The sequence below is a fragment of the Melanerpes formicivorus genome, unplaced genomic scaffold, assembly GCF_026170545.1.
Source record: "Melanerpes formicivorus ecotype bairdi unplaced genomic scaffold, bMelFor1.0.p_v2 SCAF_68, whole genome shotgun sequence".
NCBI lineage: Eukaryota > Metazoa > Chordata > Aves > Piciformes > Picidae > Melanerpes > Melanerpes formicivorus.
Window position 1 is genome coordinate 3,536,315 of NW_027142420.1, and position 12,229 is coordinate 3,548,543.

The window sequence follows — 12,229 nt, forward strand, 5'->3', positions numbered from 1 at the left end:
TAAAGAATTGCCACAGTCACACAAGCTGCAGGCAGAAATCACTCAGTGAAACCAAAATGCATGCAGGCCATGCCTTGCCCTTGGAGAACTGCCCATTGCAGGCTCATTTGGGGGGGTTGCAGTGGCCTTGCTTTAAGGGTTCTTTGTAGGTGGATCTGTGGAATCCCCACTGAGGCTGCCACAGGATCAGAGAGGTCTGCTGGCTGAGTTTCAAGTTTCCCTTCTTTAGTTCTCTTCCATATTCTCCTAATTAGAATAGAATAGAACTAACCAGGTTGGAAGAGACCTTTGAGATCATCCAGTCCAACCTATCACCCAACACCATCTAATCAACTAATCCATGGCACCAAGCATCCCATCCAGGCTCTTCCTAAACACCTCCAGTGATGGTGACTCCACCACCTCCCTGGGCAGCACATCCCAATGGCCAAGCTCTCTTTCTATGAAGAACTTCTTCCTAACATCCAGCCTAAACCTGCCCTGGCACAGCTTGAGACTGTGTCCTCCTGTTCTGGTGCTGGTTGCCTGGGAGAAGAGACCAACCCCCACCTGGCTACAACCTCCCTTCAGGCAGATGTAGGCAGCTTGAGAGCTGTAAGAGAGCCACTCACACATCCCTGCAAGCTGGCTGTGAGAGGGGAGCCTGCCCTTAGATCTTCTCCATTATTAACTCTGTTCCCACAATGGGCTTTAAATTTACAGATCTGTGCCACACCTCCCAGCCCCTCTGGAGCTTTTTGTAGTTTGATTCATTCTTTTTCAGCAGTTTAGACACCTCTCCAGCCCTAGGCCTGCAGTCACATGTGTCACCATCCTTGGGCTTGCTCTGTTAGCATCTTTCATGCAGCACACTTCCATTGACTTCAAACGGAGCTGGTGGTTGGAATGGGGTTTTTAAATGGCTGACTTTAACTTCTGGTAGCTGGATGCTGCAGGGTGGGACTGGAGGGCAGGATTTCCTTTACACAGCTACATGCTGAGCATCCAACTACCAGAACTGACAAAGGACTGAATTGCAGCCTGGCCTTCAGTTATTTTTTGCTGCCTGCACCGAGTTTCAGCTTGCTATATTTGTAACCAACAGACCACTCTCTCACTGAAGGTTAAGAAACCTGCTTTTAACTGAGTGTGCTGAGTTATGGCCTCAGGCAATGTGTAAAGTTCATCTGAAATTAGTGAGAGAGGAGGTGGGAGAGGATTCTTCCTCATGGGTACAGTGAGAGCTTGGAGTTGCATTTGGCTTCCTTCTGTTATTTCCTGCCTCACAACAGGAGAAGAGGAGACTTGAGTGGGGACCTCACTCATGTTGATACAGATGTGCAGGGTGAGTGCCAAAAGGCTGGAGCCAGGCTCTGCTGGGGGATGCCCAGTGTCAGCACAAGGGGCACTGGTGGAAGCTGAGGCAGAGGAAGTTCCATGGAAACAGGAGGGGAAAAAATTTCACTGTGAGAGTGCTGGAGCAGGCTGCCCAGGGGGGTTGTGGAGTCTCCCCCTCTGGAGATATTCAAAACCTGCATGGATGTGTTCCACTGTGATCTGCTCTAGGTGAGCCTGTTCTGGCAGGGGGCTTGGACTGGATCCACCCAAAGAGTGGCTGTCAATGGCTCCATGTCCCAGTGGAGGCCAGGGACAAGCGGAGTCCCTCAGGGCTCAGTCCTGGGACCAGGCTTGTTCAACATCTTTGTGGGTGCCATGGACAGTGGCATTGAGTGCACCCTCAGCAAGTTTGCTGATGACACCAAGCTGTGTGGTGCAGCAGACAGGCTGGAGGGAAGGGAGGCCATCCAGAGGGACCTGGACAGGCTGGAGAGGTGGGCACAGGCCAACCTCATGAAGTTCAATAAGAGCAAGTGCAGGGTCCTGCATCTGGGTCGAGGCAATCCCAGGCACAAATACAGGCTGGGCAGTGACTGGCTGGAAAGCAGCCCTGAGGAGAGAGACTTGGGGGTGCTGGGGGAGGAGAAGCTCAACAGGAGCTCTCAGTGTGCACTTGCAGCCCAGAAAGCCAACCAGATCCTGGGCTGCATCAGGAGAAGTGTGGCCAGCAGGGCAAGGGAGGTGATTCTCCCCCTCTGCTCAGCCCTGGTGAGACCCCACCTGGAGTACTGCCTCCAGTTCTGGAGCCCCTATTACAAGAGGGATGTGGAGGTGCTGGAAGGTGTCCAGAGAAGGGCCACAAGGATGAGCAGAGGGCTGGAGCACCTCTCCTATGAGGACAGGCTGAAGGAGTTGGGGCTGTTCAGTCTGCAGAAGAGAAGGCTCCGAGGTGACCTCATTGTGGCCTTCCAGTATCTGAAGGGGGCTACAGGAAGGCTGGGGAGGGACTGCTCAGGATCTCAGGGAGTGATAGGACTAGGGGGAATGGAATGAAGCTGGAGGTGGGGAGATTCAGGCTGGAGGTGAGGAGGAAGTTCTTCCCCATGAGAGTGGTGAAGCCCTGGAATGAGTTGTCCAGGGAGATGGTTGGGGCACTGTCCCTGGAGGTGTTTAAGCCCAGGCTGGATGAGGCTCTGGGCAGCCTGATCTAGTGTGGGGTGTCCCTGCCCATGGCAGGGGGGTTGGAACTAGATGATCCTTGTTGTCCCTTCCAACCCTGAATGAAACTATGAAACTATAGAATCACAGAATTGTTAGGGTCAGAAGGGACCTCAAGGATCATCCAGTTGAAATCCCCCTGCCATGGGCAGGGACACCTCACACCACAGCAGGTTGCTCACAGCCACATCCAGCCTGGCTGCAAACACCTCCAGGGATGAGGCTTCCACCACCTCCCTGGGCAACCTGTGCCAGCCTCTCACCACCCTCATGGGGAACAACTTCTTCCTAACATCCAATCTGAATCTACCCATTTTGTTCCATTCCCCCTAGTCCTATCAATACCTTGGATGGATGGATGACCTTTCAGGGCCCCTTCCAGCCCCTCAGACTCTGTGACTTTGTGACCATTTTTCACAAGCTGCATTTGGAAACCATTTCCAAGCACTAGGATGTGACAGAAAATGAGACCAAGAAAGTTAACTGATTGTTTTGTTTCTATTTTAGGGCTGCAAGAACACCTTGAGAAATATTTGGGCAAGAGGACTCCAGCTCAGATTTTAGTGCCTGTGGTTGGTTTACCAGGCAAGGAAGTTATTCACCTGGCAGGCTGGCTAAGCTAGAAGTTTCCAAGAGATGAGCTGGTAAGCATAAGAAGAAATCAAAGCAACCAAACCACACTGCAGCCAGGAGAGAACAAAGGACAGAACTGAGCACAACTGTGTTGGATACTTCCATTAAGCAGAGCCATCTTTAGCTCATCAATGATGCCTCATGGTGTGGCAGCTTTTAGGCACAATAAAGGTTTCTTTCCTAAAGCCTGTGCTTTTCTCCCTGCCTTATTTTTAGCTGTGTTCTGGGGAGAGCAGGTGGCTCTTGGGAGATGGCAGTTGCTCTGATCACAGCGGTTCTTCTGCGTGACATATTGAGGCCTGGTGACAATAAACTGAGGGAGGTGAGACCAAAACACGAGTTCCAATCATCCTTTGAAGATTGGATTCCTTTCAGTTCTGTGTTGAGTTAGAATCATAGAATCAATAAGGTTGGAAAAGACCTCAAAGATCATCAAGTCCAACCTGTCATAGTATCATAGTATCAGTCAGGGTTGGAAGGGACCACAAGGATCATCTAATTCCAACCCCCCTGCCATGGGCAGGGACACCCCACACTAGATCAGCCTGGCCAGAGCCTCATCCAGCCTGGGCTTAAACACCTCCAGGGATGGGGACCCAACCACCTCCCTGGACAACCCATTCCAGGGCTTCACCACTCTCATGGGGAAGAACTTCCTCCTCACCTCCAGCCTGAATCTCCCCACCTCCAGCTTCATTCCATTCCCCCTACTCCTATCACTACCTGTCACCACAGACTACTTTGTTGACTCTAATTTTCCTTGTTTCAGGAACACCAAGTATAGAATCATAGAATCAATAAGGTTGGAAAAGACCTTAAAGATCATCAAGTCCAACTTGCCACCCAAGACCTCATGACTACTGAACCCCAGTCTCTTTTTGATGTCCAGTCCCCTCTTGAACACCTCCAGGGATGGTGACTCCACCACCTCCCTGGGCAGCACATTCCAATGGCCAATCTCTCTTGCTGGGGAGAACTTTCTCCTCACCTCCAGCCTAAACTTCCCCTGACACAGCTTGAGACTGTGTCCTCTGAATTTACACACTGCAGGCCAACTCAGGAAGCCCTTATTTGGGAGCATGTTTTAATCCTTTTTCTTGCTTCAGGGAGAAATTATTCAGAAGGCTGTTCAGGACTTTACCAACACAGATCATGGAGATGATGGTGAGACTTTAGGATTTCCAGCAGGAGCAGGGAGGGGATTGTCCCCTGGGACTCAGCTCTGGTGAGGCCACACCTGGAGTACTGTGTCCAGTTTGGGGCACCTCAAGACAAGAGAGATGTGGAGGTGCTGGAGCCAGGGCAGAGGAGGGCAAGGAAGCTGGGAAGGGCCTGGAGAACAAATCTGATGAAGAGAGACTGAAGGAGCTGGGGATGGTTAGTGTGGAGAAGGGGAGCCTGAGGGGAGACTTCATTGCTCTCTACAACTACCTGAAAGGAGGCTGTGGAGAGGCTGCTGCTGGTCTCTTCTCCCAGGTCATTAGTGATAGAACAAGAGGGAATGGCCTCAAGCTGTGTCTGGACAAGCTGGTTTAGAGTGGACATTAGGACACATGTTTCAGGGCAAGAGTGGTCAGGGATTGGAATGTGCTGCCCAGGGAGGTGGTGGAGTCCCCAAGCCTGGATCTGTTTAAGGATGGTTGGGATGTGGTGCCTGGGGCTCTGGTTTAGGGGTGAGCCTTGTAGAGTAGGGCTCTGGGTTGGACTTGGTGATCCTGAGGGTCTTTGCCAACCTGATTGTTTCTGTGATTCTGTGATTTGCCATCCAGCTTCCTGAGGCCCTGCTGAGTATCCTCATGCTTTGCAGCTGGTAGACAGCTCTTATTAAAGAGCATTCCCTAGGGCTCCAGTCTTCTCCAGCAAATCAACAGGAGTTTTAGCCCTGCTTTCATTAAGGCTGGCTCAGATGCACAGGTGAAGCTCCTATTGATTTCATCACAGCTGCTCTTTCACTCATAACACTCTGTAAGATCAGGGTAGGAGTGAAAGCCCTTTGGACACTGCCCAAGGCTGCAGAGTGCTGTAGAGAAATCTGATTTTCAGATGAAAGCTATCAAATGAAACCTTCAGGAAAGACTCTCAGGCCTTTGCCTTGCCTCAATTTTACATCTGTATGTTCTCCTGGCTTCTCTTCCAGGCTGTGAGCACTGGAGCTCACAGGGGCTTGGACTGGATGACCTTTGGAGGTCCCTTCCACCCCAAACCAGCCTATGATTCTACACTACATTAGCACTGAGTATCACTGTTAGGTCAGACTTAAGCATCTTTGATCCTTGTTCTGTCCCACAGTCAGAAACTAATCAGGCACCAGTAGAGAGCAGGGGTTGTCCTGCTGGAAAGCAGCTCCATGGAGAAGGACTTTGGTGTCCTAGGTGACAGCAAGTGGAACAGCAATGTGCATCAAGAAAAGTGTCCAGAAGGCCTAGGGAGGTTCTTCTGCCCCTTTACTCTGCCCTGGTGAGAGCAGACAGGGAATATTGTGTCCAGTTTTGGGATGCCCTATTCAAGACAGACAGGGCCCTGCTGGAGAGAGTCCAATGAAGAGCTACAAGGGTGATGTGGGGGGCTTGAACATCTTTGCTATGACAAGAGGTTTGAGACACCTGGGGCTGTTTAGACTGGAGAAGAGAAGGCTGAGAGGGGATCTGATCAAGGTCTATAAGTATCTGATCAAGGTCTATAAATATCTGATCAAGGTCTATAAGTATCTGAGGGATAGGGGTCAAGATAGGGGAGGGGAGGAGAGAGGAGAGGAGAGGAGAGGAGAGGAGAGGAGAGGAGAGGAGAGGAGAGGAGAGGAGAGGAGAGGAGAGGAGAGGAGAGGAGAGGAGAGGAGAGGAGAGGAGAGGAGAGGAGAGGAGAGGAGAGGAGAGGAGAGGAGAGGAGAGGAGAGGAGAGGAGAGGAGAGGAGAGGAGAGGAGAGGAGAGGAGAGGAGAGGAGAGGAGAGGAGAGGAGAGGAGAGGAGAGGAGAGGAGGGGAGGGGAGGGGAGGGGAGGGGAGGGGAGGGGAGGGGAGGGGAGGGGAGGGGAGGGGAGGGGAGGGGAGGGGAGGGGAGGGGGAGAGGGAGAGGGAGAGGGAGAGGGAGAGGGAGAGGGAGAGGGAGAGGGAGAGGGAGAGGGAGAGGGAGAGGGAGAGGGAGAGGGAGAGGGAGAGGGAGAGGGAGAGGGAGAGGACCTTTGAGATCATCAAGTCCAACCTATCACCCACCACCATCTAACCATCTAAACCATGGCACCAAGTGCCTCAGCCAGGCACTGAGGTCTTTTCCAGCCTGGCTAATTGTGGATCCTGCATCAATCACTCCTGAGTACTAACTGGCACTTGTTACTGAAGTCACCTGGTCTCCCCATGACAAATGTCTGTCACTGGAAACACAGACTAAGGATCCTTGACAGTTCCCTAATTTATGAGCTCATTTTTAGTTGTGTTTCAGTAGCTCTGGCAAAGCCAGCCAAACACTCCTTCACAAGTATTAACCAAACATTCCAAATGCAGACTTGAGATCCTGAAAGCTTCTTTTTCTTCTCCTTTTTGTTTTTCTTCTCCTTTTTGTTTTTCATCTGAACACTGAATGTTGTTTTCTTTTCCTGACATCTTTTAACTGTTAAAAGCCAGCCTGGGTACCTGTGAACTGAGCCCTTCTGTTGCATTGCAAGTGCCCTTCTTCCTGATGACTCACTGCTCCCAGTTGCTTGGCCTTGACTCCTCCTGGCTGGGCTCTGCCCCTGGTTTCCTGCTTTTCTCATAGTAGTTTTGGTTTAGAGCACTTCTTCCTCTCTATTCCAAACTAAGTCAGGTTGTCCTGAGGGTCTCCTCACAGGCTGTGGAACTGGCAGGAATCTCCTCGGCATTGCCTTGACTTGCATTGTGGGAAACTCATTGACTGGATCTATCTGCTCATCAGTGTCACAGTATCACTAAGGTTGGAAGAGACCTCAAAGATCATCAAGTCCAACCTGTCACCACAGACCTCATGACTAGACCATGGCACCAAGTGCCACATCCAATCCCCTGTTGTACACCTCCAGGGATGGGGACTCCACCACCTCCCTGGGCAGCACATTCCAATGGCCAATATTCTGTCTGGAAAGACCTTTCTCCTCACCTCCAGCCTGAACCTCCCCTGGCACAGCTTGAGACTCTGTCCTCTTGTTCTGGTGCTGGGTGCCTGGGAGAAGAGACCAACCCCCACCTAGCTCTAACCTCCCTTCAGGTAGTTGTAGACAGCAAGAAGGTCTCCCCTGAGCCTCCTCTTCTCCAGGCTAAGCAACCCCAGCTCCCTCAGCCTCTCCTCACAGGGCTGTGCTCCAGACCCCTCCCCAGCTTTGTTGCCTTTCTCTGGACCCCTTCAAGTGTCTTGATGTCTTTCTTAAACTGAGGAGCCCAGAACTGGACACAGGACTCAAGGTGTGGCCTAAGCAGTGCTGAGCACAGGGCACAATGACTTCCCTGCTCCTGCTGGCCACACTGTTCCTGATGCAGGCCAGGATGCCATTGGCTTTCTTGGCCACCTGGGCACACTGCTGGCTCATGTTCAGATCATCCAGTCCAACCCTCCCTGCCACAGAAGGACCACCTGGAGCAGGCCACACAGTAAGACCAGGGTGTGCTTAAAACAGGTCAGATTTCACTTTAGCTTTTCCCACCTTTCAGCACCCCCAGCTCTTTGCCAAGTGATGAAGACCTCCAGCTTAGAAAGCCAAGAATGTTTCAGCACAACAGCAACAACAAACCCCCAGTAAGCTGAACTAAATGCCCTGAACAAACTGGCAACTGCCCCAACCTGGTAACCTGCTGGGGGGACACCACTGGCATAGGTTTGGATCAGGCCACCCTTGTCCTGGGCAAGTTTAAGCATTCCCCTCAGTTCCCTTGTGCCTCTGCTTCCTTATTCGTGTGCTTTCTCAGCCTTGCCAAGGTGTTGGCAAAGAGCTGCTGCATTGTAGTCACACAACCTGGGATAACAAAGAGCTTAGCCTGAGTGAGCAGCACACCAGGGTGTGAAAACAATGTTGTAGTGGGAAGCAGAATGAATGTGATCACAGATAGCGATTTGCATGAGCACAATCTGGAGAGCTCTCCTCCCAGCACACTGCCTGCAGCAGGCTCAGATCACAGGAGCAGCCGAGAATGTCACCCAGGATCATTAATGAGGCATTGTCTCCTGGGAGTGCTGGTGGAGAACAACTTATCCATGGGGCAGCAATGAGCCCTGCTGGCCAAGAAGGCCAATGGGGTCCTGGGGGGCATTCAGAGGAGTGTGTCCAGCAGAGCCAGGGAGGTTCTCCTCCCTCTATACTCTGCCCTGATGAGGCCACACCTGGAATACTGCATCCAGCTCTGGGCTCCCCAGTTCCAGAGAGACAGGGATCTGCTGGAGAGAGTCCAAGGGAGAGCTACCAGAACTGGAGCACTGCCCCATGAGGAGAGACTGAGAAACCTGAGGCTGTTTACTCTGGAGAGGAGAAGACTGAGAGGGGCTTTAATAAATGTCTATCAATATCCAAGGGCTGGGGGTCAGGAGGGAGGGGACAGGCTCTGCTCAGTTGCACCCTGGGGTAGGACAAGGAGCAATGGATGTAAGCTGCAGCACAGGAGGTTCTACCTCAACATGAGGAGAAACTCTTCACTGTGAGGGTCCCAGAGCACTGGAACAGGCTGCCCAGAGAGGTTGTGGAGTCTCCTTCTCCAGAGACCTTCAAGCCCCATCTGGATGTGTTCCTGTGTGACCTGTGCTGGGTTCTGTGGTCCTGCTCTGGCAGAGGGGTTGGCCTGGATGATCTTTGGAGGTCTCTTCCAACCCCTCACATCCTGTGATCCTGTGATTTTCCAGCCTGATTCAGCCCCTGTGATCCCAAAGTCCTTTACAAGGCCATTTCTTAAAATGCACTTGAGCCATTGCTGGGACAACCACATGCACTGGAGGGCTGCTCTGCTCAGCCTGAGTGTGGGGAGGTCTTTGAGGTTGTGCTGCTGGGAGCAGAGCTCCTCCACTCCCTACAGTTCCCTGAGCAGGGGTATATGCTTTGGGAGAGGCACAGTTTCCACGAGCAGACTCCAACCTCAAAGCCACATCAGCAGGCCCCTAGCATTATGGCTTTCTGGATAGGATAGGATAGGATAGGATAGGATAGGATAGGATAGGATAGGATAGGATAGGATAGGATAGGATAGGATAGGATAGGATAGGATAGAATAGAATAGACCAGGTTGAAAGAGACCTTCAAGATCATCATTTCCAACCTATCATCCAACACCATCTAATCAACTAACCCATGGCACCAAGCACCCTGTCAAGTCTCCTCCTGAACACCTCCAGTGATGGTGACTCCACCACCTCCCTGGGCAGCCCATTCCAATGGGCAATCACTCTCTCTGTGTAAAACTTCCTCCTAACCTCCAGCCTAAACCTCCCCAACTCATGACTGATGAGAACACTGCTCCACTGAAGTGCCACAACAGAGGAGAAAAATTCCCTCTTTTGTCCCCTGCCAGGCAGCAGGCCCTGTTCTCCTTCTGCAACTCCTGACACTGGCAGCTGTTGACTGTACTCTGTGACCATCACATGCTTGGAAGAAGGTATTATTGCCATAGCCTCACTGTACAGGGACAACACAGTGTGAGATAGAAGGTGTGATGTTGCATTGGGAGCACAAGCTCGTGTAAGCATCACTTCACCTCTGACCCATGGAATGGTTTGGGTTGGAAGGGACCTCCAAAAGTCATCCAGTCCCAGCCCTCTGCAGGCAGCAGGGACATCCTCCACTGGATCAGGTTGCTCAGAGCCTTGTTGAGCCTCACCTTGAATATCTCCAGGGATGCAGCCTCAACTACCTCCCTGGGTGACCTGTCCCAGTGTTCCACCACCCTCGTGGTGCATGTTTCCTCACATCCAATCTCTGTCTCCTCTCATTTCAAACCATTGCTCCCTGTCCTGTCCCTGCAGGCCTTTGCAAGCAGTCCCTCTGCAGCCTTCTTGTAGCTCCCTTCAGGTACTGACAGGCTGCTATTAGGTCTCCCTGGAGCCTCCTCTTCTCCAGGCTGAACACCCCCAGCTCCCTCAGCCTAGCAGAGGTGTTCCAACCTCCTGATCATTTTCATGGCCCTCCACTGGACCTGCTCCATCACCTCCATGTCCTTCCTGTGCTGAGGGCTCCAGGGCTGGATGCAGCACTCCAGGTGGTGCCTTCCCAAAGCAGAGCAGAGTATTAGAATCACCTCTCTCTCCATCTGCTGACCACAATTCTTTTGATTCATCCCAGGGTGCCATTGGCCTCCTGGGCTGCCAGCACACAGGGTTGTGTTGGTAGCTGCCTTGACATTAGTGTAGTTTGTTGCTTTAGAAGAGCAGGAGTCCAGAAGGAAGAAATAGGTTTCTCAGATGTAAGAGTTAATCTTGTTGCCACAAAGTTCAGTCCTACTCCCACACAGCCCCAAACCCTTCTGCAGCAAGACCCAGATACATGCAAATGTGGAGCCTTTTGTAAGTGAACCCAGTTCCCACAGCTCCAGGGATGGAGCTGCTAAGGTTGAAAGCAGGAGGTGTTAAATGATCCTGGGCTGCAGCAAGAGAAACATAGCCAGCAGGGCCAGGGAGGTGATTCTCCCCCTCTGGCTCCACTCTGCTGAGACCCCACCTGGAGTGCTGCATCCAGGTCTGGAGCCCCTAGGACAGGAAGGATCTGGAGGTGCTGGAAGGTGTCCAGAGAAGGGCCACAAGGATGAGCAGAGGGCTGGAGCTGCTCTGCTGTGAGGACAGACTGAGGGAGCTGGGGCTGTTCAGTCTGGAAAAGAGAAGGCTCTGAGGAGACCTTGTTGTGGCCTTCCAGTATCTGAAGGGGGCTCCAAGGAAAGCTGGGGAGGGACTTTTGAGGGTGTCAGGGAGGGATAGGACTGGGGGGGGATGGGGAAAAATGGAAGTGGGTAGTTTAAGATTGGATGTTAGGAAGAAGTTCTTCCCCATGAGGGTGGTGAGAGACTGGCACAGGTTGCCCAGGGAGGTGATGGAAGCCTCATGCCTGGAGGTGTTTTGCAGCCAGGCTGGATGTGGCTGTGAGCAACCTGCTGTAGTGTGAGGTGTCCCTGCCTGTGGCAGGAGGGTTGGAACTGGCTGAGCCTTGTGGTCCCTTCCAACCCTGACAATTCTGTGATTCTATGATACAATAGAAAGGAAATGCAGGCAAGGAGTCAGTGCCAAGGGAAGGGTGTCATTAGGAGCCAGTGGGGAGGCCAAGCTAAAAAGGGACCCAAGGGGTTTATTCTCCATATATAAGGTATCTTATAAGGGATGGAGCCTGGATTGTCTTCTCACTGTTACTAGTTGTAACTCTGAGAGATGAGTGTATGAAGAAGAAAGAGGAATAAAGAAGAGTTTCTGGGAAAGAGGTGCAGAAGTTCATTTGAAACACATCTCTCATCTCTCAGCACAGTGTAGAATGGGACATGCCCTAACAGTGTGCTTTGGTCTGGAGGTAAGGATGCCTGAAACGAGGGTAATGGGTGAGAGGAGCCACCAGCTGTGTGCCATCCTGCTGCTGGGAGATGTTTCTCCTGGGCACTGCCACAAGGAATGTGGCTAATGGTTCTTGACTGGAGATCTATAGTCCATGTATGTGCTTCTCATTGGTGGAATGGAGTGGAATGGAATGGAATGGAATGGAATGGAATGGAATGGAATGGAATGGAATGGAATAGAATAGAATAGAATAGAATAGAATAGGTTGGAAAATAACTCAGAGATCATCCAGTCCAACACCATCCAATCAACTAAACCATGGCACCAAGTGACTCATCCAGTCTTATTTTAAACACCTCCAGGGATGGTGACTCCACCACCTCCCTGGGCAGCACATCCCAATGGCCAATCTCTCTTGCTGGGCTGAAACTTCTTCCTCACCTCCAGCCTAAAACCCCCCCCCGGTGCAGCTTGAGATGCCTCTCTCATCAAGGCACTGCAGTGTCCCCAGCTGTTGATTCAGGGCTTGTCTGTCATTGCTGTGGGTCTCCTTTCAAACTAACCATTTAAAGGCTCAGAGTCAGAGTATCTCCTGCTGCTGCTCA

The 12,229-nt window shown here is 51.8% G+C and overlaps 1 protein-coding gene across 1 annotated transcript in view; it reads left to right on the forward strand.

Moving 5' to 3' along the window:
- The window catches only part of DPH6 (diphthamine biosynthesis 6), a 224,724-nt gene extending 221,359 nt beyond the window's left edge, over nt 1-3,365 (forward strand). The window contains exon 15 of the mRNA XM_068162922.1: nt 3,043-3,365. Within this exon, the coding sequence (XP_068019023.1) occupies nt 3,043-3,158 (116 nt within the window). The 3' untranslated portion in view covers nt 3,159-3,365. The remainder of the gene's footprint in view (nt 1-3,042) is intronic.
- Nucleotides 3,366-12,229: the final 8,864 nt, after the last annotated feature.